Genomic DNA, 25,890 nt, shown 5'->3' with positions numbered 1-25,890 from the left:
GGTGAATGTGAAGGATGTTTGGTTTGATAGTTATGACGAAGAGGGAACGCTCCGTTCACTTGCATAGACAGAGTCTCTGGTTGCTAAGCAACCTCAACGTCTTGGCGGACTATATATCTGCTGATCAACACTACGAATGCTGGAAACACACCAGACACACCATGTGAAGTTATTTAACCCGATTATTGTTATTTATATCCGAGATTATTTAATCTAACCCGATCTAAACTCTATCATGCACCCAAACACGGCGGCGTTTAGGTTTCCTACCTCGGACTCCAGCGCAGCCACGGCCGACATCTTTCTTTATTCTGGGTGGAAATAGTTACATAGTTACGCCATTAAATGTGTTTATGGAAACATTTTTAGCGAGAAATGTGCATTTTACTTTCATAATGTTCGCTCAGTGAATGTGAAGGATGTTTGGTTTGATAGTTATGACGAAGAGGGAACGCTCCGTTCACTTGTATGGACATGGACTCATCTAGCTGCGTTGGCGCGTTGACGCGTTGGAAGCGTTGAACCACCACACACTGGTCAAGCGTCAGGTTAGGCGCGTTACTCGCGTTATCCAACGCGAGTAACGCGGTTGGTGTGGCCGCACCATAATAACTGATGTTGATATCATTACAGATAACACTTGTTTTTACTTTATATTTGTATTGTATTTAATTGTTTAATGAAATTTAGCAAGTAAACTGAGTGTTTAAAGCAGGTCAAGGACGAAATAGCACAATACAGATAACGGATCGCTAGATAGAAGGTTCGCGAATGTTCACGTCATTCGACGCGATCGTCCGTAGCCAGGCAACGGACGAAGCGATCATCTGTTGCCAGGCAGATTTGGAGTGGATTACGCATGGATGACGCGCCCGGTACAAATTTGGCAGCCGGTACAAATTTAGTGTGACACCGGCAGTCGTGATCGTGATTTCCAGTTAGTGCACCAGGGAGCATTCGATTTGGAATAACACTGACATCTGAAAATAAGCGCACTTAGTGAGTGCGGATAGTGTACTTCGTTTAAGTGTACTCATGGAACTGTGGATATTGGAACACGATGACGTTCAGGCAGTGTTGCCAGATTGGGCGGGTTTTCCCACTCTATTTACCTTATTCCGCCACGCCCCTTTTTAAATGTAATTGTCTTCCGCTTTGTGTTGAAACTTCCGGGTCGGCTAGCTACGGCTACATAGCTACATTGAAATACCCGGCGAATTAAGATGGAGAGGCTAACGTGGGTAGAGACAAAAAAACATGACAAAAGTTTGGATGAAGGGATTGTACTTCGCCACCTGAGGTTAATGAACTCCACGAGTGGGTGGATGACATGCGGCGGTGGCCTCAGGTGTCATATGGGGATATTTTAAATTATTACCCGCGGCTTCTACATGCAAGTACAAATTGGCTTGTTCTGCACAAAGCTAAAGGCATGCAAGTTACTGATTTGGTCTCATTCAAAACAGGTAATGCTTCACATCCCATATGATGAGGCTTTCTGTGCAAAGACTGTGGCTAGAGCATTCTATTTCAGAGACATGCTTCCTTTTGTTTCAGACGAGTATAATGAAGGTCGCCTGTTGCTCTGTGAGCGTTATATTTAGTTATGCAAATTATTACTTTATACTACTTATCTACTTGTACATATTTTAATTATTTGTATATATTAGGGGCTATTGTTTTTAATGTAATTAGTTTTTATTATTATGTCAAAGCATTAACTCAAACATCAAAGGATTTAGCAAATACCTCAAATGTGTGAAGTTTATTTTATGGACCCTCTCTGACAGACATCATGTTTGTGAATAAAAATACAGATATTAGTTAAAGTTTGTTATAGATTTGTAAAAATGAACAATATAAACAAGAGAAAATATTTAACCATGTAACCATTACAACTGATTTAACATAACTGAGTGAACATCTTATTCCTCATCTTCTTGTATAATGTCCCCACGAAGATTACGTAGACCTGCTCAGACTGTCAGAATCTTGTCAAATTTCGGGGCAAGGTTAATGGGCACTGTTTGAGAGACTATTCTGTAGTTCTTCAGGCGGTGTATGACCCTTTCACGTTGGCTATGCGCCTCGTGTTGATGGTGTCTTCTTCGGACAAGGGAAGGCCTCTTCTGGTGAAAGCTGGAAGGACGAGCTTGACTTTACGTTCAAACAGAAGATCTTGGATAACAAATCCTCGGTCAGCCATCACCTTGACGCAGATACTCCCGAAACCCTGAGTTGGCTGTGATGAACTTGTCACTGCATCTCCCACCATATGCTGGAGAGATGAACCTAATCAAACCCCATGGTGCAATAGCTATGAGGAACTTGATTGCATTATGTCCATTGTAATGACTGTAAGACTCCTCTTGAGTACAGATTGTGAGCCTTTTGAAGAGGGGTCTCAGAACAGTCGATTATACTTGTGGTTAATGGATAATGTTCCTTGAAGCTCTGTGGCATCGTTGCCTGGGTCGTCTTCCTGGGCAGCCATGGAACATAGCACCTCATCTTCTCCTCCATGAAGTCCAGCCACTGAGAGATTTTCCTACTGACCACAGCCTGAAACACCCTCTCTGCGATGACGTCCTGCAATAGGCTCAGCCGGAGCTTCATCAGGGTCATCAACAGTTGATCCTTGGGATGTAGCTGAGAGATGCTGCATCCTTCTTTCAGGTCATCGGATTAAGCCTCAAAGGCATCCACTGACAACCCAGTGTACAGTAGACACAGCCGATCATTCCGGAGAAGTTCCGTGTGTACAAGATGTTGTTCAGGACACTGTGTTGCCTGGTCATGGAGGAGAGGACAATGGAGTGAGTCACTGACAGCATAAATGTGATCTTCCGTGAATGTATACTTCCCCTGTGTAGAAGCATCACGGTGTGTCATCCCATCAGTCTCCTGGATTGCAGAGCTGGTTGAGAGTCCTAACCCTGAAATAACAGACATCAGTAAGTTATCAACGATAAGGTTAATCATTTTGCTGCCTTTCAACATAGCCAGTCTTGGACATCAAATTAGAATGCTTCGACCTGATCTTATCTTTTAATGCTGTTCATTTGTTGAGGTCAAGCCAAGGCATAGTTACGGGTATATGCTGATCATACTCATTAGCCCAGTTCAGACCAAAGATTCACCTAGACGCAAGCTGGCTAACGACTAGCGATATTGATATCTGTTAGTGCTAAAATGTTATCTTACCTTGGAGCCTCACAAGCAACCGACAAGCCTTTTTCGCTGGAGGAATAACATATCCCAACCATTTCTCGGGGTATGGGTGTTGGTCTGATGGTCTGCCGTCCACAAAATGAAAAGAACAGAGTAGGATTTTTTCGGAGGGTTCCCTCAAATGTAGCGCCTTTAGCCACATACGCCGGTCCTCATCGCATCGTATTGTTGCAAGGACACCCGTCTTTTATTCGAGTTGTTATGGCAGCCCCGCTCGGAACAAATAATGCTGGTCATCTTGACTAAAATTGCTAATGTATTGTGCCACTCTACGATAACGGACAGAGTTGCTCAACCGGAAGATAGAACACAAAACAGAACCAATATGGCAGTTTTGTTTACGCACGGAATAAGGTGAATTTAGATAATTTTACACACACACACACACACACACACACACACACACACACACACACACACACACACACACACACACACACACACACACACACACACACACACACACACACACACACAGTGCAGGGCAATACATTTGACGTTTCAGATTCTTTAGTTCAATTCATTTTACATTTCTGCATTTTTAGCAATGCTTTGTGCTTTTCATTCAGCGGTAACTTTATTTGTTTCCAGCCATTTACTTTTTCTTCAATGGTGTACATGTTTACATTGTTTACTCCATTTAGACTTTAGAATTTTTGTTCAAATCCCTTCCCTTGATTTAAGCCATTTAAGGTTTCTTTATGTCTTCATTTATGTGGCTTTATTAAAAAATATTTTCAACCTCACAATGTACTACAGCACTCACCGCATTTTCTGCAGGAAGTGCATTTTCTAGTTTAAATTTATGAAGATTCAGTCATAATAACTAAATCAATTCTATTTTACCCCCCCAAAAAATTAACAGCAATTAAGGATTCCCCTGAGTCTCTGAGATCCTATCTATCCTGGTCCAGATCCTACTGCTCCTACCTGTTGTTTACGGCTACATACTAGCTTACCAGCTGTTTACTGCTACATCTTACTTTACTATTTGTTTACTGATACATCCTATCTTACTAGCTGTCTACTACTACATCCTAACTTACTAGTTGTTTACTGCTACCTCCTACCTTCCTAACCTCTTTACTACTACACCCTACCTTACTAGTTGTTTACTGCTACATCCCACCTTCCTAACCTCTTTACTACTACACCCTACCTTACTAGTTGTTTAGTGGTACCTCCTACCTTCCTAACCTCTTCATCACTACTACATCCTACCTTACAAATTTTTCACTGTTACATCCTACCTTCCTAACCTCTTTACTACTATATCCTACCTTACTAGTTGTTTACTGCTACATCCTACCTTCTTAACCTCTTTACTGGTACATCCTACCCCACTAGATGTTTACTGCTACATCCTACTCGACTAGTTGTTTGATGCTATTGCAATGCAAACTAAATGTCAGCCGATATTCTCCCAGCAAAAGGTTAAAGGGATTACTCAGCTTTATAATCTGATCAAGCGCATCTTTTGTAGTATATGGTAAGTATATGGGGATATTTAATGTTTCAAGGGGCATCGTGTGTGTATGTGTGTGTGTGTGTGTGTGTGTGTGTGTGTGTGTGTGTGTGTGTGTGTTTGTGTGTGTGTGTTTGTGTGTGCGTGTGTGTTTCCAGATTTATTGTGTTACCGTAACGCAGCTTGTCGTGATTTATATTTTATAGGACTAGCATGAAGCTGCAGCAGAACCTTGGCCTAAAGGTCACATCAGACGCCAAATCAAAGTGTGCTCTCCAACATTTTCTCTAGTTAAAGGATTGGTGAAATATAGACACCATTATTTCACCAAAATATTCAGTGTTGGGTTCTTCTTGTATCTGTCTAGCTGGGCTATAATATAATTGTAGGTGCAACTTGCAAAATAATATCACGGATTGTTTTTTAAAAGCGGGATGTTCAGAGTGTAGTGATACATGACAGTATGTTTACCTTGAAAAACAATCGTGAAAAGTATTGAACCATTAGTCATGTTCATTTTGAAACTGGACTTTTTCTGTGAACCAACCAATACCTTCAACCATGGTTAGGAGGTAATACAGCCCGGTCCTGCCAAGTTATGAACTTCCCTTATAGCCCAGCTGCCAGCTTTGTGTTTGCGTGTGCATGTGTGTGTTTGTGTGTGTGTGTGTCTGAACCTTTCTAGCAGAAGGCAGGAATACACACACACACACACACTCAGCCAGTTAATCCTCAATACACTTACACATATTTATTTGGAAGAAAACTTAGAAAATGTTGACAGAATGAGAGAGTTATTTTGTGTGTGTGTGTGTGTGTGTGTGTGTGTGTGTGTGTGTGTGTGTGTGTGTGTGTGTGTGTGTGAGTGTGAGTGTGAGAGAGAGAGAGAGAGAGAGAGAGAGAGAGAGAGAGAGAGAGAGAGAGAGAGAGAGAGAGAGAGAGAGAGAGAGAGAGAGAGAGAGAGAGAGAGAGAGAGAGAGAGAGAGAGAGAGAGAGAGAGAGAGAGAGAGAGAGAGACAGAGAGAGAGAGAGAGAGAGAGAGAGAGAGAGAGAGAGAGAGAGAGAGAGAGAGAGAGAGACTACTGAACACTACCGGAAGGGCAGCTGAGTGTGCATTGAGTGAACTGGGTCAAGGCAACAGGATGCCTAATAATGGACAGGATCCCTTGTGGGATCAATCAATGGAGAGTAGCATAGAGCCTGTCTGTGTGTTTTTTTGCTTGACTTTAAAAATTAATTGTATAAAAGGTTCAACACTGTGAAAGGCCATGGTAGAAATGGTTGCCATGTCAACAGGTACCTCACACCGTGTACCTTCTTCTTTCATCTACATGATGAGCCTGGGGGTTGCCAAGCAACCACAGGACATCATTGTTCAAAAGCCTCCTATGACATTACATTTCTACTGATGTGCTATTCCAACTTCTCTCACAGTTCGCCTGTTGCTCTTAATTCTGAAAGAATCGATGTTCACAAGACCCAGATAGTACTGCAATAACATCCATATACCCTTCTGAATGCTGTGTTGACAACCATGGACTCAGAAGCAACACTTACAGTGTTCAGTTGCTTTTTTTCTAACCCTATGTCTTACCCTGAATGTCCTCACATAGTATTACACTTAGGAAGAGTGAATCTGTCCACCTGTGGTATTGCATATGGCTAAGCATGTGTTGTAAGCTGCACACAGTGACAGAATCCAATATATTGTTGCCTTGCCTGAGGAAGAGGCAGCCGTGATGGTGTGTCAATTTTTCCATCATAAAACTAACTTCATCGTGCTTCTCTGTGGAGATGGACGCTTTGGAAACTTTGGTATTAAGGCCCTGTCACATCTGAAACCTATTCTAATATACCTGATGATAATCTTATAAATACTAATAAAAGTCCTTTTACTACTACTACTAATAATAATATATAATAACACTAATAATGATAACAGCAACAACGATAATCATAATATATTGATGATTATTCGACCACAAGGGCGCCCTCACCTCCGGACAATATGATCTCCAAAGAAAAAAAGACTGTTGTTGACATTGATAAAGAACGAAACACACTAAAGGCTTTGGTTTATTGGACGCAAAATACCAACAATGAAGGACAATGCAAGGATGGTGTACAATATCCCTTGACTATCATACATTATATATGATAGTCTCTCGTTTTCATTTTTTATGCTGCACGACGGGGAGGTAGGAACACCTGGGTCTGAACGACAAGTGGGGTAGGACCACCTGGGTCTGCACGACTGGGAGCGGGGGGGGGGGGGGGGGGGGGGTAGGACCACACGACAGTGGGTGGGCACGAAGTAACGAGAAGGACGTATCGGTGTCCGATTCCCCGTTTAGGAGGATGTGTCCAGGTGGCCACAGACCAAAGCCACTCGGGACAATAGGGACGCACGTCCTCTGAGATCCTCAGGCTTTCTTTAAACCACTGTAATCTCCTTAGATGGTGTGTTATCGGTGGCCTACTGCCTGAATCACGACTGCAATTTAAATCGAGCGGTGAAGGTTTTGGTTGATTTACGCTTTTGCCCTCCGACCGACCACAGCCAGTCCTTCAGATGAGATAATGCACTCAGTAGACCTTGCCGTGGGCTGCCCTCTCAGCGGTGTATGATTGTACTACAGCCGCTCATGCTGCTCCACTGGAGAGATCCAATGTATCCGCAAAAAGGACGAATAGCCCCACACACATCACTCACCCTGCGGATGATTTACATCATAAAGGATGAGGCATGACTTACCCAACGAGTCGAGTGAACGTCTACAAAGGGACATAGGTCGATGTTGCGGTGAAGGAATCCCGTGATCAGCTATCCTGGTGTGGGACTGCCTGAGAGCAGCCCGTCGACATTGTAATCTCTCCCTTCCTCCCCAGTCCCCAGGGAGGACGGGACGACCTACTCAGCCTTGATAACAGCGGCACCACGTGGTGACAATGAGTACTGCAGATGATACTCTATATCCTCACGTGGAAAACGATGTGATGATGCCAGGGAAAACACACCATGCAGCAGTTTCGTCCCTCTGTAACAGCCCGTGTAAAATAGGTTATATACCTGTACTGTCTTACAGGTATGTCAGTGTCAAAACATCTCTAGAACTTGATTATTGTTTTAAATCAGCAGCCCGTCCATATCCTAGCCGTCCTATCCCTGCTCCGGCTGCGGGTAGAGGTAGGGGATATTCTGTTTGGATATAAATATTTGGATAGTGCGTGTTTATTTTCAGGCAGACAGGGATGTCGAAATTATGAAACTGCGGAAGCTGGTCGTTTCAGGAGCGCACACACACTCCACAGCGCCCTCCTGCGGTCATTTCTCATAAAGGAAGCAAGTTGATTGCAAACGTGCAATACTAAAAAAAATCCTCGTCATGTGCCGTGGTGGTGACTCCTTATCAATAACATATATTACCCTACACTAGAAAATCAGGTAGACATTTTTTTTTAGGATATGAGTGTAAATTCATCTCTTTAAAAAGCAAAAAGCTCTTATGCAATGTGACCATGTGTCTCTCAAGCAATTACATATAACAATAATAATAAGAGACATTTTCTTTATTATTGGATAGAAGTGCTTTTTCTATTTTATGTGAATATTTGAATAGTAAACGTATCTTTCTTCTTCATTCGCTTTATGTCTCGTGCCTCAGTGAGTCCTTCTCAATAACAGATATCACCGGGCAATATGACACACCTATTTTTGTTGGATATTAGTACGCCTATTTTATCAGAACAGGTTAAACGAATATGCAAAATTACTACTCCCAGTAACATATATTGTCCCTACACTTAAAAATAAGACACACTCTCCTCTTTTAATACATCAATACTTCTATTTTATTTGAATATGTTCATGGTAATTCATCTATTTTTCTGCAGATATCTTCAAAGGAATATTAGAAACCCCATAAACATAAATGGCATAATATGTTTCAATCTCACTATTCAAAATGTATGTGTTACAGATATCTAAAATTATACAATTGACTAAGCAATAGAACGTTGCCGATATCAGTGAGGGATATCGAATCTGGTTCATAAATACCATAAAAAAAAACTGAAACGTGAAGAGCAAAAGTGACCGCATTTGTCCTAGGAATGCCGTTGTGGATATGGGACACATCTATTTGATATGTGACATATATACATGTGATATGGGATATTTATTTATATGAATATATATATACACATATATATAACATATATATATAACATATATAACACATATATATATATATATATATATATATATATATATATATATATATATATATATATATATATATATATATATATATATATATATATATATATATATATATATACATGCGTGTGTGTGTGTGTGTGTGTGTGTGTGTGTGTGTGTGTGTGTGTGTGTGTGTGTGTGTGTGTGACATATGATATGAGATATGTGAAATATGTATGTGATATGTGACATATTATTTGATATGAGACATGTTTTATGGGACATATATGTGATGTGGCATGTGACATATACATATGTTGCATGTAACGATGTGACACATTCATCTATGATGTGGATACATATATATGTGTCATGGAACAAAGACGTATGAGATTAGGGATATCTGCAGTAGATTATCCAGTGCAGCACAGACATGTTAAAAGGCCACGCTGGTTCTCTTGTTTTCATCTTTTCTTCACCGTGGGGAGGCGTCCCGGATGTGACGTAGAGACTGATCCCCGCTTATAACCGGAAAAGGGCAGAATCTGTAAACAGATCGAGGTTATTGTTGCCCTCCATCTTCAGATCGCTAGAGAATCATCCAGAGGCCATAATGGGAGCGGTTCTTGGGCTGTGCTCCATGGCGAGCTGGGTGAGTAAAATACTGAACCAACCGTAAACATGTAGCCCACGTAGAGTTAGGTTGAAGAAACGCTGTAGATTAACAGAACGCGCGATGCAGCGGAACAGAGTATCGCCGCGCATCGAGTCATCCGCCACCAGACAGAAGACCTGCCGAAGCCCTGCGGGTGGATCCGGGCCCGGTTGGATCTAGACACGGGTGGATCGCTGTGGGCGAATCCGAGTTACCACTGAATCGAATCAGTAACCACTGAATGTCTAATAATTTGTCTGGATGTGCAGAGGGTTCGATGGCCCACCCAGTGTGTGTCCCTGGGATTTAATCAAACCCAATAAAAACATCGCTTATGATTAACTTAATTTCAAAATGTTTGTTGGTGATGAGTATAGCCGATATGTTGTTATTGTCCTCGGTTTTTTGAAGTGTTGCGCAAAAAGTGTCTCTGATATGGACGTGTTGTGTATCATGGGCAGCAGCTGTGACTGTACACATTGCGTAATATAAGACTGCGTAAACAGATCCATGTCCTGGATCACATGGAAATACACATGTCGTGGATGACATAGAAAATATCGATGTTGTGAATAACATGCAACACATCAATGTTGTGAATAACATGGCACATATTATCCATGTTGTGAATAACATGGACCATATCCATGTCGTTAATAACATGGACCATATCCATGTCGTGAATAACATTGAGGTCCTTTTCGATTCTCGCTGGAGGGACCAAAATATGCGTTGCATTGGTGTCATCCTTGTGGGTTTGAGGAATTGCGGTTGGATGCAAGTTGCTGTTGCAGGATTTTCTCACTCTATAGAAGCATACACTTTAAGTCACTCAATTACACATTTTATTGCCAAGACACCGTTTCTCTTCTATTTTCAGACTAGACAATACATGAAGGGCGGCACCTCTTTCCAACTTATAACCACTTGACACTTATAAAATGCGAAAATCAGGCAGAGAAAGGCATTGACTGTACAACCACCCAACACAACCTACAACCTAAACAACTAAATATGTGTTGGGATGTTTTTTCGGAAAGATCCTTTGCCAAATTTTATTTTAGATGTATACATTTTGTTATCCAAGGCAAAAAAAAAAAATGGTTCTGCTTTAAAGGTTTATGAAGTGTTAAGTAAAAAGGAAGACGAAACAGAATTCTTGATCCTTGCGAGCTAGGGACCGTGGGGAATTCTCCATCTCGAGACCCACTATTGAGATTTGAGCTGGATTCCTTCAAAGACCTGCACTCCACCTATCCAACAATCGTATCTGAGAATCAGACCTCTCTCTAATGAATTGCACAGGATTCTTTAAATCTCCTAAAGGGCATGTCACCATTTTGACCATTATTTTATTTTCATTGACCATTACTTATTTCCATTGTGGTCCTCAACACAAAACATCAGGACAAGACGCATGCAAGCTGCACGGTCGAAAGGGTCTTGGTGTCCATATGAATCACCATGGCAATGATAAACAACGTTGGGATAACTGACTACCTAGACATGATATACATTATATAGATTTTGAAAATGAATTAATTATTTGATCAAAACTCATCTTAATGCCAAAGCTACCATAAAATTTGGCATTTTCGACTGGGTGCTGTACCAGTGACCATAGGTCATGTTGATAAACAGTTTCTGTCGTTATGTTGGCTAACAGGCTGAGCCATCACACAAGAAAAGATCACCTTTAACGTGGACATCTCCGTCCAGAGGCCGCCCTCCACAGCCTTATTGACCGGTATGCGTGTTTCAGATCCCCTGTCTGTGTGGGAGCGCGCCCTGCCTACTCTGTCGCTGCTGTCCGAGTGGGAACAACTCCACCGTCACCCGGCTGATCTACGCCTTCTTCCTGATGCTGGGCGTGGGCGTGGCCTGCATCATGCTGATGCCCGGCATGGAGGCGCATCTCAACAACGTAAGAACAGGAGTTGGATTTAACATTTTCTATCACTAATACCTGATGCTATCCTCAACATTCTGCCTCCCAGCTATAGAAAGATGGATATTAATTGTCTTACATTTTCACAAACAAGGGGGCGAACATATGTACACATTAAATAGACGCAGTACACAATACGTAATTACTAAATACGGAACGACTGAATCCATGCCGACAAACTACATGTGGCTCGTGGGTCCATTGGTTACCTATGGACTGAGTGGAGGGGAGACAGTCTGCTAACACTCCCATCTGAAACTGAGGAGGGGGAGGTTCCAGTCTGGGATGAATAAAGTATATCATCTCATCTTGGCTCGTCGTTACCCGCAGTACTCTGCTTTCAGCAGCAAACACCAATCTGCCTGCAAGGCAACTCAACCCCTACTCAACAGCAGTATTTATAATACATATATTAGTAATGATTCACAGAGCAGTAGTTATAATACATATACTAGTAAGGATTCACAGAGCAGTAGTTATAATACATATATTAGTAATGATTCACAGAGAAGTAGATATAATACATATACTAGTAAAGATTCACAGAGCAGTAGTTATAATGCATATAGTAGTTATGATTCACAGAGCAGTAGTAACAATATGGTAGTAATGATTCACAGAGAAGTAGTTATAATACATATACTAGTAAGGATTCACAGAGCAGTAGTTATAATACATATAGTAGTAATGATTCACAGAGCAGTAGTTATAATATATATAGTAGTAAGGATTCACAGAGCAGTAGTTGTAATACATATAGTAATGATTTACAGAGCAGTATAATTAAGGGTAGCAGATATAATACACAGTTGTAGTTATAATACAGAGCAGTAGTTATGATAACTAAAGTAGTAGTAATAATAGGTTGAGCAGTCTTTATAATTCATAGAGTAGTAATTGTGATAAATATAGTAGCGTGTAAGAATAATAAAAAGAAGTAGTAATAATGCGTACAGCCATGGTAATAATAGATGTAGTAGTAGCAGTATTAGTAAATAGATTATAATAAGAAATAAGACCTCCCTCTGGTTAAACATGGTCCATGGTTTGTGGGCAGTAGCTTTCCGTTCATCACCTCATGTGTTTTCCTGTTCATTCTAGCTCAGTTTTTCTCGTCTCTTGTTTTTGTTTCTTGTTGCTCTGCCTCTTCCTCTTGACATTTCAGGGTGTTTTGAAATCTGGTCGCATAACGAGCATTGATCAATAGTTATGCAGACGGTCTCGTTGGAATCGGCATTCAGTAGGATTGGTGCGTTTTTCGCATACGCCAGTGTCAGTGTCGCCTCTTCAAAAATGAGTTGACAGTATTTCTGCTCTCTACTTATTGTAAACCTGGTTCCTTTGATGTTTTGCGTGATAAGTGCTCTATCAATACAGATGGATTGATCAGCCGTTCTGCCCCCCCACTCCCTACAGATCCCCGGCTTCTGCGAAGGAGGGATGGGGTCATCGCTGCCTGGGGTGAAGGGCCACGTGAACTGTGACGTGCTGGTGGGCTACAAGGCGGTGTACCGCACCTGCTTCGGCATGGCCATGTTCTTCCTGCTCTTCTCTCTGCTCATGATCAAGGTCCGCAGCAGCCAAGACCCGCGGGCTTCGCTGCACAACGGGTATGCAGCACGGACCCCCAAAGGGCATAACTCCATGCAGCATGGACCCCACAGGGCACCACTGAAGATCCCCCGTGGGTCTCCATGCAGCATGGACCCCCAAAGGGCAGCACAACGACCACCATGGGTCTCCATGCAGCATGGGCCTCCTCATGGCATCACAACGACATGTGTTTCCATGCTAGTACCACTCAAGTGTTTCCAAGGGAGGGGTCTTTAATGCACAGATGCATTCATGTTTGATACAAAAACGTGTTCAGAACAAAAAGATCAACGGTGTGTCCTTCCAACATGTTGAGGTTTTTCTTTTCTCCACTATGAGTCAGGGTTAACCCGTCTCCTCTGCCCCTCTCCAGGTTCTGGTTCTTTAAGTTTGCTACGGTTGTTGCCATCACCGTCGGAGCTTTCTTCATCCCCGAGGGATCCTTCACTACTGGTAACCATTACTATTACGGGTCTTGACTGGGAAACTAATGTGTTGCACTTTGTCAACCCCTTGAAAATACAACATACTTCTCTTTAATCTTCATGGAGAGGTGTCCAAAAACACCTCTTCTCTCCTCCAACTAGTCTGTTTTACAGATCCAAATGTAAGACAGGAGTGGAATGCACTCTTAATGGTTGCTCGTTTCCATTCATGCGTCTGTGTAACCTACAAGGTGTCGTCGCTCCTTTCCATTACCTTGATTCATTGACACTAAAGAGTGATTCACCAACGATTGAAAGTATTGGAATTAGGGCTGCAAGATATGCGCAAAATATGATATCCCGATATTTTTGGGCTGAATGGCGATATATATCTCGATATTTTCTATAGGGGGGGTTAGATGTTTTTTTTTGTAAATCAAAAGCCACATGTGAGATGTTGTAAGCAGTTTTATTAAAACACGTGATTTTGTATCGTTATTTTCAACAAAATGGACACTTTGAAGGTTACACAAATAGCCAGTTAGAACATTGGTTGTGCCATTAAGGAACTCTGGCTGGCACATGTGCCAAGTGCTAGAATGTTAAATTGAATGAACAGTTTTTCATTTTCAAATAATTTCGATTTGGCAAGTTGTACCATGGGTCCAATGTGTGAAGCAACTTTTTGAATCCATCCTGGCCCACCGTTGCGACCGGGATCATGTCTTTTGCGATGTGGTAGGCCACCGCTTTAGTGATATATCGCCACTTTGCGGTTTTCCTGTCATATGGCTCACTGCGAGTGAAGGAGGCTTGCAAAAGACATTGTTTCGGGGCAGAAGAGGCTTTCGCGGCCCGTGATGCAGCAGCACAGCAACAGAGTTTTACGCAGTCCTCATACTGCACTTTGTGCCGCTGCTGTAAATGGTGGCACAGATTTGTCGTGCTTCCACCGCAACGGCTTTGCGACGCTCTCTACAGATGACCTGCAGCTGCTGCTCATCTGTTTTTTTAAACCCGAACCATTTCCATATTATGGAGCTGTTGTTTCTCCTCTTTGAAACAATTTAGTCCCCCGCCAACGTCTCGTTATCTTTACCGGTATCCTCCATGCTTGTTGTGTTGTGAGGGGGCGGCTGGGGCGGGAATGAGGCGTCTGCGCACGTTCGGAAGGACAGAGGGGGTGGGGACGCGCTCAGTCTCCAAGGCAAACACAGACGCCCTCAGCCGGGGTTGGGACCCTGGTGTGTTTTGTAAACCCTCTTCCCCCCCCATAGTGTGGTTCTACGTGGGCATGGCCGGGGCCTTCTGCTTCATCCTCATCCAGCTGGTGCTGCTCATCGACTTCGCCCACTCCTGGAATGAGTCCTGGGTGGAGAAGATGGAGGAGGGAAACTCGCGCTGTTGGTATGCAGGTAAGCTGAGCTGACACACAGCTTATCTCATACATGGAAGATAACCCTCTCGAGTTCTGCAAGGTTAAGTGCGACACAACCAAGCTTAAAACAGAGTGGAGTGGCCGTAGTAATATGAACACATGGCTGTTTTGTTTTATTACTTGATAGAGGCCGTTGGCTGTCCAAACTGTTACAGAAGTAGTGGTGGTAGTAGCAGCAGCCAAAACCAAATTCATATCCAAAGTTTGGCTGTCTCATGTCTCCCTGCAGCGCTGCTGTCCGCCACCACGCTCAACTACCTGGTGTCTCTGGTGTCCCTTGTGGTGTTCTACGTGTACTACACGCATCCCGAGGGCTGCACCGAGAACAAGGTCTTCATCAGCATCAACATGCTGCTGTGCCTGGGCGCCTCGGTGGTGTCAGTGCTGCCTCAGATCCAGGTGAGTCTCTACAGGGAACTATCCCCCCCCCCCAAACGGCGCTGATCTCCTGGTCCTCCCCTCTCCGGAGGCTCTAGTTGCAGCCCATGGGCTCAACACTCGACGGTGGACTTCACAGCAGCCTCACGATACCATTGTCCATTGTTCTGTGCTGCTGCAGGAGTCCCAGCCGCGGTCGGGCCTACTGCAGTCGTCTCTGGTCACCCTCTACACCATGTACCTCACCTGGTCCGCCATGACCAATGAGCCCGGTAAGTCAGCCCTGAAATCGAGGCGCATTTGAGGAAGAGGCAGTGTATTTGTTTAGCTGCCCCACCCAGGCTCTGGGTGGGGGTCTCTGCTGCTGCTGCGGTGGGCTTCACTGAAGGTGTCTTCACAGACAGGAACTGCAACCCCAGCCTCCTGGGGATCATCGGTCTAAACAGCACCGCCCCGGCGGGGCAGGAGCACGCGACGGTGCAGTGGTGGGACGCCCAGGGCATCGTGGGGCTGCTCCTCTTCCTCATGTGTGTCCTCTACTCCAGGTGAGGACCAGCACATTCCTCCTTCGTGGGGTTGGGACCTTTCATTGGGGTTCCATACATTCGGATAGAAAGCGTACTATAGTAAATGTATAGATGGTAGCATTGTACATTTATTAAACACTGTAGGTTGTGTGAGAGTTGTTTTAAATTATTGAAGCTGCTGTTGAGGAGGCTAAAGATTCCTAACTGCTCCTTGACGATATCTAAAACCCTTTGGAGAGAGGCGTCGGCTAAACCAGTGGTATCGTCGTGTCCTCCTCTTTGCCCTAGCATCCGCAACTCGTCCACCTCGCAGATGAACAAGCTGACCCTGGCCAGCGACGAGTCGGCTCTGATGGAGGACGGGCCGCACTCCGACAACTTCCAGGAGGGCGGCAGCGACGGGCAGTCCCGGGCCACAGACAACGAGAAGGATGGGGTCACCTACTCCTACTCCTTCTTCCACTTCATGCTGTTCCTTGCCTCGCTGTACATCATGATGACCCTCACCAACTGGTACAGGTGAGGTCTGCCCTCCCTCTCCCCCCTCAGAAGAGGCTCAGGAGTGATGGATAATGGCTGTGTGTTTATAGCTTCCTACTTCGGTTTGTCTGTTTTATGTCGATTTCTATATGCAGTTTTGATTAATTTCCATACATACCTGCACATTTTTGTATACTTGTATTGCCATAATTACTTTTAGGTTCCCCAAATGTATTGGATTCCCTTTCTACTCTGAGCCTGAGCTGAGCAGCTGTAGCGGCCTCCATTCCACCCTGTGGAGGCTGTGCATGTGAATATGTTGTGGAGGTTTCTCATGTCCATCCGCTCTCTCTGTGCAGCCCTGAGGCCGACTACCAGACCATGACCAGCCGCTGGCCCGCCGTGTGGGTCAAGATGTGCTCCAGCTGGATCTGCATGGCCCTCTACGTGTGGACCCTGGTGGCGCCGCTGGTCCTGGTCAACCGAGACTTCGACTGAGGCGTCCTCCGTCGCCTAAGCACCGCCCGCTCCGTCCGTCTCATGTGTTTTAATGTCGTTGACGTCAAGTGAACAAAGGTTAGGTTTGACAAGCAGGCCTACACTAGACCACATCATTTTAATGATCTAAAGTTAAAAAGAAACTCTTGCTTGGGGATGGTTTTCTTGATGTGATGCGGACATCAGAAGATGGCTTCATACCCGATGTACCCAAAGGGTATTTACTCATTAGAAAAGACTAAAGAATATGGATATTACAATGAATAAACAAAAGCCAATTTTAGCTCACATGTCACATGTTATAGTGTAAAGTCTAAATAAATGTTTTATTTCTTCAAGCCCATCTAGTTGTATGACGTATGATGTTGGCTTATGGCTCAAGTCTGCTTTAGATTCATCCCTTTGTTGTCATTGTTGGAGGAAATCCTAAAGAATGGTATATTTTAATCGTTCAAAGATTTTCTGCAGTGTTCTCTTGCTTCCAAACAGCCCATAGCCTGTTGTGTATTGGTTAAAGTTGTGATTTCTCAGTAGCCTGATGTATTGGTGAGGCCGGCTGTTACCGTTGTAAATACTTTACCCCTCTTTGATGGGGTATTATTTCATGTCATTTTTTCCATATTCTAGATAGAATAGTAACATGCTTTTGTTTTAAAGTTGTGTGATTCTTGAAACTGATGAGCAGTAACATTATTTTAGTAAAATAAGTTTTGGTTCAATTTGAAGGCACGTTTAAGTATTGCGTATTTACAAATATGAATAAAAAAACGGAATGACCTACTTCCTCTGCACTAGACATGGGATTCATTGCTTGCAGTCGTGTGTATCATATAGCTGAGGGTTGGAACAGTTCATGAATTACAACACGATGTAGGATAAAGCTCTACATGATATAAACTTTATCGTTGCTGTGGCTATTTTATTATCCTGATTAAAAAAGAAATATACAAGAAGTCTGACATTTGATGATCCTGTACTGGTAATTTGATTTGCACTGGACTTAACTTGGCTTGTATTTATGTTAGGCGCTTAGTCACAATGTAACAATGTTATAAATTAAAGTTTCCTCCCAACTTGTCGTTTCTTTGTTGTACTGCTCTTTAACAAGGGTCGTTTTGACATTGGTTCATATGTGCTGAAATGTCCAGTGGTGACAGTGAAAAGACATCAAGAACATTTTATTCTCTTTATTGCAGTATTGCAAGAACGACAACTCAAATGACCAATTGGTAAAACAAATAAAAGCGTAAAGGTATGGGGTCAGAACAGTATTAATGAATGCAAAGATAAGGATTCACAAATGTAATTTGATAAAATATAAATAAATAACTCCTCACATACATTTCAATGCACACACAAATGGATATCGGTATGTATAAATGTAAAATAAATCCATAAACAAATAAGTTTCACAAACACATTTCTGATCCACACACGTGTCTTGTTTTAAATAAATGTTCTATAAATATATGAATTAAAAATATATTTGTAATTTTCATCAAAAATGTATTTGGATCTAACGTTTGATGAAAATTGCAAATATTTTTTAAATTCATATATTCATGGATTCATTTAAAACACGACACATTTGTGAAACTTATTTTTGTTTATGGATTTATTTTAAATTTATACATACCAATATCCATTTGTGTGTGCATTTAAATGTATTTGTGAGAAGAGACTAAATACATTTGTAAATCCTTCTCTGTGCATTCATTATTAATGAAATTGTTCTGACCCCATATAAATTGCACTCTACTCTACTGCACGGAACAGCAGTTAAACGACACCACAGGCACTTCTATGTTTGACCTGTAGAGGGCGGTGTGAACGCCGCTAGACCTGTTTACAGAAACTCCCTCCTGTGAACGCCAAGGGACAGAACATCTCATTGCAACAAGAGAAACAGCAACCAGGGATTAATGAACCGTTTTAAATATAGGACGGACGTCTGGGAATCCAATTGCGCTGGGGAGAAATAGGTTTTGACAGACTAAAGACATCCACAGGAAAACGGCAGCAGTGAGCAAAAAAAAACACCTTCCAGAATTGAATAACCTGTCGGCTGTTCTATGCCATTTTACGAAGACGCTTGTACGTGAAAGCAGGTACTAGTATGCTGTTCTATGGTCTCTGAAAGAAAATGTGGAAAAGACAAATTTGTGATTCATTACTGAAGAGAATTTTTTTCTCATTGAAAATGATCAAACATGAGTCAAAGCCACTTCTTTGCATGATTAGGATGATTATAATGCAATTCAACAATTTACTTTTAAAGAGTTGTAAACAGACAGCACTCTAATACAAAGTGGAAACAGTCCCATGACAAATATCATGTCTCTACATATTGTAATCCTTTACATGGTAGTCATCTATTGGAATATATTGTACAGCTTGTGTCAAACCATTGGGCACCGAAATATGACCTTATAATTAAAAACCTGTGCTTTACCAAGTAGCCAACAGCTGACTGAAATAAAAATAAGCATCACATTGGCATGCATTACAATAATTGTGGAAAGTTTAAATATTGTTTTATAGTGTTTCCGTGGCCATGTGAGAGTCTGAAGAACTCCCTAAAGGAAATGTGTAAAGAACAGTGCTTCAAACCAGCATCTACACGTTTATCTGGAAGTCTTTGGTGACATTAGCATTAGCACATTTCTTAGATGGATATGGTTTCCATATGTACTGCGTTTACAGTAGACATTTCCCTGTTACAGACAAAGGAGGAAACCTAACAGTAATACAGACATGACACTAGACTAGGACCAGTGCTGGTCCCAGCAGAGCACACCACAGGGACCAGTCTTCACCCTGAACCAGTGAGTCGTCTCCACACGTCCTCCCAGACTCACTTCAGACTCACAGCTCAATTTTCAACCTTTTGAAAATATTTGCCCAAAGACTCAAGCTTCCACTTCCATGCTGAGCGTATCGCTAAGGGGCTTCGACCGGATCGGGACAACAATCATATTAATACACAGTAAAAAAAAATAACAGCACAGAGGGTTGACTTTCCTTGTACCACATTTAAGGAACACAACAATCAGAAAAAATAAAAGAGCGGAAAAAAAAACATTAAATATATTAAAATGAGTTTTCAAACGTTACCTGGGGAGGCCGTCTCATGGCCAAACTCTATTCTGATTGCCATGCCAACGGTTGGACTGTGTCCTCAGCCTAGTGAACCAGGCCTCACACCATAACGACGGACCTCAAACCGAAGCAGGAAAGCCCAGACGTCCCCTGGGGACCAGAGAGACGGGAGCCCCTCTGGCTCTATACTTCCTCCACCACGCTGGTCGGGGGGCCTGCTGGCGGAAGCGGTCTGGCCGGCGGCGGCCCCTGTGGGATCCCCGGGGCCCCCTCCAGTCAGACGCCGTCCAGCAGGGGGCTGGCGGGGGGCAGTTCACACAGGTAGAACAGAGACGTCTGGCTGGCCTCCGCCTCTGTCAGGGGCTCCAGGCGCACCGTGGCACTGGGGGGGGAGGGGGTCGGCGAGGCCTCCAGGATGTCTGTGGGGGGCTCGGCCTGGACCGAGGTCAGGGACGATTGGAAGCCCCCGCCAAGCTCAAGTTCGCTGCTGGGGCCGCAGCCGTCCAGGAAGGCCAGCAGAGGGGAGGAGGTGTACTGGATCAACTGGTGGGCTGCACCGGGGCCACAGGGAGGGAACCAGAGGTCAGCCTTAGTCATCTCTCTGTGTAGCAGCTTATCCAAGCCATCTTTGTGGTATACAGGGAATGGGTCAACCTAGTGATGGTTAGTGCTTGGCACTTGGTTCTATGAACATCCCCACTGTACCGACGGCAGTATATTTCTCCTTCTTCTGACATATTGACTTATTGTAAAGTCGCCTTTGGATAAAAGCGTCTGCTAAATGCCCGAAATGTAAATGTAAATTTGTGATAAGCAGGAACACCATCAGAGTGGCTGGGATTATTTTACAGTTCCCTTGCAGTGTCTGCCAGCTTGTTGTGTTCGGTGTTCATTGCATTATTTCATTGTTTGAGAGGTTACTCAAGTCATATTTTTGGCGACTCACTTGTACTGCTGAGCCCGTCTTTGCCTCTGTTCAGCTCTTCTGGGGGTTCTTTAACTGTTGCAGTCTCCTAGAAACACCAAAACAAAACACCAGGTCAGGTTTATCCAAATGATGGATGTATTAATGTCACCCAAATAGTAACCTACCGGTTACCTTAACCAGAAAACCTAATCAGACAATGTTACAGCTATGACGTGTGAAAGGTGTGCATCATTATATGACCTCCAGGGGGTCAGGGTCAATGCTGAAGTGCTTTCCGTAGAACATGGCCGTGAAGTCCTCCAGACTGCAGTCGATGCTGTCCAGGTAGTCCATAAGCTCCAGCCTGGAGACACAAACACAGTGATCACACTGACCTCCGTTCCCCATCCTCATGGCGCTGGGCTTTTTAATACCCGACTCATCTGGGCTCCGACAGTCCTACTATGCTACAGCGTACCTTCTGGGGGGAGGGGAAACAGCACCTGGGCCGAACAGAGGGGGTTACACCTTGTTTCCTGTTTCATTACAGTGATCGCTTACCCAAGAGATTTAAATTAGTATTTCTAAAGTTGCCAGCCTACACAGTGTTCATTTAAAGCTCTACAGAAACTTTTCTAAGAACACCGGTGTACGGACTGAAGGTTTGAGCTCATCTGACCACAGAGAAAAGTCTACTAGCGCGGGATGAGGTTGTATTGCTGTTGGCCAATCATAATAGATCCCTCACTCTAAGGTTATGACTGATACAAACAGATCTGAAGGAAGAGAAAGTGAAAAGTCCCTTTCACCCAGAATTGCTCCTCTGCAATCAGACGGTGGAGTATTCATCCAAAGTTAGAGCAACACCCGTCCAATACTATTCCAGTCCGAAGGCCAGCTTACTTCCCCAGCAGGTTGATGTTCTGGGAGACGGCCCCGCTCTCCTTCAGGATGGAATCCATCATCTTCATAGGGTCCTCCATGGACAGGCTCGGCGACGGTTTGTTGAGCTGCAGGGCACTGCTGCTGCTGCCCCAGCACCTCTGTCCCTCCTCCTCTTCCTCCTCCTCCTCCTCCTCCTCCACCCCCGAGGGGGGGGGAAGCTCGTCTCTGGAGCTGGTGCTCACCTCCGTCTCGGCGGGCAGGACGGTGCAGCAGTCAAAGTCCACCTCCGTCGTGATCCCATCGCTGATAGCCAAGGAGAGAACACCTCAATGTGTAAAGCTTCATAGCAATGATGGCGACCGTGGCCCCAAAATGTAAACACAGCATTGCGGATTAGATTCCCGAAGAGACATTCAAATTAAATTTGGAACAAATACGTCGATTCTACGTTCGGCATTGGGTGGAATCAGAGAGCATTGGGTGGAATGTTATATAATTGGTCCATCTCTTCCGTGGGGTTTCCCCAAACACGTATGAAGCAGTACTGTTTGAACACAGGGTGTCAGACAGGACTTTGTAAGAACGCACCATTGCTCGAGGACTCTGGCGGGCCCTTCTGCCTCCTCATCAGTGACATCACAGATGATGACGTCTTCAGAGATCTCATTGAGGCTGTTGACCGGTGACTGTAACAGGAAGGCTAATTACCATCCTTACATGATATGGTCCCTCAGATCATATTATTACACCCATCAATAATTAATTAAGAAATTATTTTACAAGTTAAACATCTACAAATTGCAAATAAATAACTATTCCGAAACAATAGTTAAAATAAATATAATGTAATAAATAAAAATGTTCATGGAAACAAATCAGGACACATAATCCCCCCATTATGGCTCTCCGGTGTTTCATTTGAATGAATGAAAAATGTGTATGATAGTGTATGAAAACGAACGTTTAGGTAGTGGGCATTTCACACTCACATTGTCATCATAGATCTGATGGATGTATTTCGGCTTCTTTCCACTGGCGTTCATAAGGATTGGCCTTTAAAATTAACAAGAGGGGGGTTACAAATGACTGAGTGACAATGACTTTCAGAGATCTAGAATAATGTCTATATGTATCTTACCTTTTACGCTTTAAATTAATAATTCGGTTGTTCTGTACCAAAGTTACAATGAAATGTATCAACTGAAAGGAGAAAGTTAGACGAGTTAGTCTTCTCCTCAATATTTTAGCTACAGCATCTTCAAAATAATCCATTGCTAGTTGAAACAAACCTTTTTGATCAGTTGTTGTTGGTGGACATGTTTCTGTCTTAGGTCGGAGATCTCCTGCCATAGTGCCTCATTCTCCCTGGATACCGAATACAAACAACATAAAATAATTCTGTATACTTTTGAGTGTCCCTCATGCACACCTTAAGCATACCTCAAGCACCATACAATAATCAATACTTAAAACTTTGTATCCAATATAAAACAAGCAATTATTACTTTTACTTTGATTTAGGATTAACAAATTGTTTCCCCAAGCAAAACGGTATATTAACCAACAAATAGAAAACTCTTTGGTTAACAGGAAGGGTGAAGCACCTTTTCAACGCAGAGAGTCGGCTGTCCATAGTTTCTTGTTTGCCGTGGACATTCTGCACACTGGCCAGGATCTTGCTCAGATCCTCCTGTCTGATTTTACTCTCTTCTGGACGAGTGTTGGAAACCTGCCATTGACAAAATAATTAGAGCTGCAGTGTGTTGTTGTAGCATGTAGTGGAAGGGCCTTGGCACAAGTGTGGGCGTATACTACAAGTGTCCGAGAGGCTTAATCCTCACTTAGACGGTATGTTGACAATCATATAAAAACATATTACCATGTTTAAAACAAAAACACTGTTCGGCCCAATCCCAAAGAGAGCCCTGAGGACTAAGGACTAAGGACTCACAGACTTAATTGATCTCAGGTGCTAAGTGAGTGAGTGAGGCCCCATGGGCTCAGATAGGTATATATGGGATTGGGACAGCACTTCACGAGAGCACATGTTACCTTGGCAACAATTAATGATGCAGACTCACGGAAAGGGCTCGGTAAGTGTGGACTCAAACCCTCACGCCCTTTGGAATTCGACATTGGGACAGCCCTAAAGCCTTAATAATTTTGCGAAAACATGCAGCAAAGCCAAGAGTCCGGACATTGGGATTGGGCCTGGTTCACTCAGTACGTCTACATGACACTCAAGAAAATCACATTATTGGGTTAGTCCGACTATGATTGGATCATAACTATGCATGTATAGACCTTAGTAGGACTAAAATCTAATCGGGTTTCTCATAGTCGGGTTAAGACCACTAGATTATTCCATTGATAGTCGTATTAATCGGGCATGTATACGCTATATCGGACCGGAATTGGATTTTGTGTTCTGCCCATGAGATTTTTTCCGTGGGCCATGAGCCGGAAGTAGAAGGACACGACTTTGGTGTTGTTTTCGCCGTTGGAAAGCGAGAAACAGCGATTTATTTAAAAAGGTGGTGTAATAAGTGTAAGATTGACTCTTTCAAAGTCTCCATCTAGGAGAACGTTTAGATGGCACTGGCCCCCACCTTCCTCTTGATGTTCTCCAGCAGGTCGTCCTGTCCGTGTTTGAAGTAGGGGTGTTGAAACTCCACCGGCCCGTCTCTCTCCTGCTTCACCACACCGGTGTCAATGTGCATGACTTTACGGAACCCGTCTGCAAACACAACATACCACTGTGAACCACTGGGATGAAACGGCAAAGAACCCACACACACACCCAAGGGAAATAATAGGTTTACAGGGGAGGTTTTAGTGTCAGATAGAAATTGCCCTGTTGCACCATGTTATACTGGATTTACAGGGCTGTATCTGTAGTCAGCTTGATCCAGGTGCTAAATAATATAAATAGTGAATTGCTATTATAAGCGCACGTTTCAGTGCTTCGCGTTGAAATATTCAACTAAAAGTAATCCTGACTAAATCTAAGGTCTTCCATGTTTCGGTGTGATGTTTGTGTGGCCAGGAGAAGCAGAACATACACATGTTGAGTTGTCTGATGAAGCTGGCCATGTTGTTGTGCTTGAAGAACCTTGGGAGGGTCTCTTTGGCGAAACGCTGCTCATCCAACACAAGGAAACTGTTACCCTCCTGTAAATGCAGACAACAATCAGCAAACATTAACACTTTAATCACAACCATTTTGAGCTAACAAGAGCGCATGACAATCTCAAGAGAATGATAAAATCTCACAAGTTATAGTTGTATATTAGAATAGGTGTATGTGTAGAAGTATTTGGTGTTAACCGATGGACATCATAACTGGGGTCCAATGAGGGGGACAGAGGAAAAGTGACAGAGCCCTATGGGGACAGTAACAGAGCCCTATGGGGTCAGTAACAGAGCCCTATGGGGTCTGTAACAGAGCCCTGGCTGTGGGGTCAGTAACAGAGCCCTACGGGGACAGTAACAGAGCCCTACGGGGACAGTAACAGAGCCCTGTGGGGTCAGTAGTAACAAGAGCCTTATGGGGGCAGTAACAGAGCCCTATAGGGACAGTAACCGAGCCCTGTGGGGGACAATAGTAACAGAGCCCTGAGGGGACAGTAGTAACAGTGTCCTAATGGGGTCAGTAGTGAAAGAGCTCTATCTGGACACTAACAGAGCCCTATGGGGACAGTAACAGAGCGCCATGGGCTCATTAGTAACATAGCCATATGTGGGCATTCCTACTAGGTAGCCACCGGGTAGCTGCTACACCAGGACCGTAAGCTAACTAGCGCCACTAATCTCTGCCTAATCACTGGATTCCTCCAATGGACACTCATGGTAACAGCGCTGTTCCTAACAGGGGGGTGCTCTGAGGCTGTGTGTCCGCCTGCTGCGGACCGCCGTGGGGACAGACGTCACCTGGCTCCAGCGGATCAGCCCGTCGCTGTCCTCATCCTCTACCAGCGTCCACAGCTTGGTCAGGAAGGCAGGCACCGTGGCGTTGTTCTTCATGTTGCTGTAGTAAAGAATTAACCTCGAAGAATGATGCGCAATGTGTTCTACCTTTCGTACGGGAGGAGGAAAAACAAGCGAACTAAGAGAGGAAGTACGATTAAACTTCCGGTTGGAAGCGGATTGGTCAGATGTAG

General features: G+C 43.6%; 3 protein-coding genes across 3 annotated transcripts in view; 1 reads left to right on the top strand and 2 right to left on the bottom strand.

Moving 5' to 3' along the window:
- Positions 1-7,644, bottom strand: part of pkib (protein kinase (cAMP-dependent, catalytic) inhibitor beta) — a 28,710-nt gene extending 21,066 nt beyond the window's left edge. The window contains exon 1 of the mRNA XM_030345911.1: positions 7,452-7,644. The gene's annotated coding sequence lies outside the window, so the exon portion shown is untranslated. The remainder of the gene's footprint in view (positions 1-7,451) is intronic.
- Positions 7,645-9,396: 1,752 nt separating this feature from the next.
- serinc1 (serine incorporator 1) lies at positions 9,397-17,916 on the top strand. Its single transcript, XM_030344696.1, has 10 exons — positions 9,397-9,549; positions 11,315-11,476; positions 12,917-13,110; positions 13,467-13,546; positions 14,796-14,933; positions 15,186-15,355; positions 15,516-15,606; positions 15,735-15,879; positions 16,150-16,380; positions 16,701-17,916. Exons 1-10 carry the CDS (start codon positions 9,511-9,513, stop codon positions 16,837-16,839), a joined length of 1,389 nt encoding a protein of 462 aa, XP_030200556.1. The 5' UTR covers positions 9,397-9,510; the 3' UTR covers positions 16,840-17,916.
- A 1,052-nt stretch (positions 17,917-18,968) lies between these two features.
- On the bottom strand, positions 18,969-25,869 carry hsf2 (heat shock transcription factor 2). The gene is made up of 12 exons (XM_030344695.1): positions 25,661-25,869; positions 24,793-24,901; positions 24,340-24,467; positions 23,335-23,459; positions 23,020-23,095; positions 22,869-22,930; positions 22,720-22,783; positions 22,319-22,416; positions 21,749-22,033; positions 21,107-21,209; positions 20,885-20,951; positions 18,969-20,489 (listed from the first exon to the last, which is right to left on the bottom strand). Exons 1-12 carry the CDS (start codon positions 25,751-25,753, stop codon positions 20,215-20,217), a joined length of 1,485 nt encoding a protein of 494 aa, XP_030200555.1. The 5' UTR covers positions 25,754-25,869; the 3' UTR covers positions 18,969-20,214.
- Between the last annotated feature and the right edge of the window lie 21 nt (positions 25,870-25,890).

Source organism: Gadus morhua, chromosome 21 (genome assembly GCF_902167405.1).
Source record: "Gadus morhua chromosome 21, gadMor3.0, whole genome shotgun sequence".
Lineage (NCBI taxonomy): Eukaryota > Metazoa > Chordata > Actinopteri > Gadiformes > Gadidae > Gadus > Gadus morhua.
This window is presented reverse-complemented; position numbering and strand designations above follow the sequence as displayed.

Excerpts from the sequence above, each read along its gene's own strand:
- hsf2 (XM_030344695.1), bottom strand. The coding sequence starts at position 25,753 with ATGAAGAACAACGCCACGGTGCCTGCCTTCCTGACCAAGCTGTGGACG. Across the intron at positions 22,034-22,318 it reads GCCAGAGTCCTCGAGCAATG|CGATGGGATCACGACGGAGG; the intron begins GTGCGTTCTTAC and ends CTTGGCTATCAG. Across the intron at positions 21,210-21,748 it reads AACATCAACCTGCTGGGGAA|GCTGGAGCTTATGGACTACC; the intron begins GTAAGCTGGCCT and ends TTGTGTCTCCAG.
- serinc1 (XM_030344696.1), top strand. The coding sequence starts at position 9,511 with ATGGGAGCGGTTCTTGGGCTGTGCTCCATGGCGAGCTGG. Across the intron at positions 15,356-15,515 it reads CAGTGCTGCCTCAGATCCAG|GAGTCCCAGCCGCGGTCGGG; the intron begins GTGAGTCTCTAC and ends GTGCTGCTGCAG. Across the intron at positions 15,880-16,149 it reads ATGTGTGTCCTCTACTCCAG|CATCCGCAACTCGTCCACCT; the intron begins GTGAGGACCAGC and ends TCTTTGCCCTAG.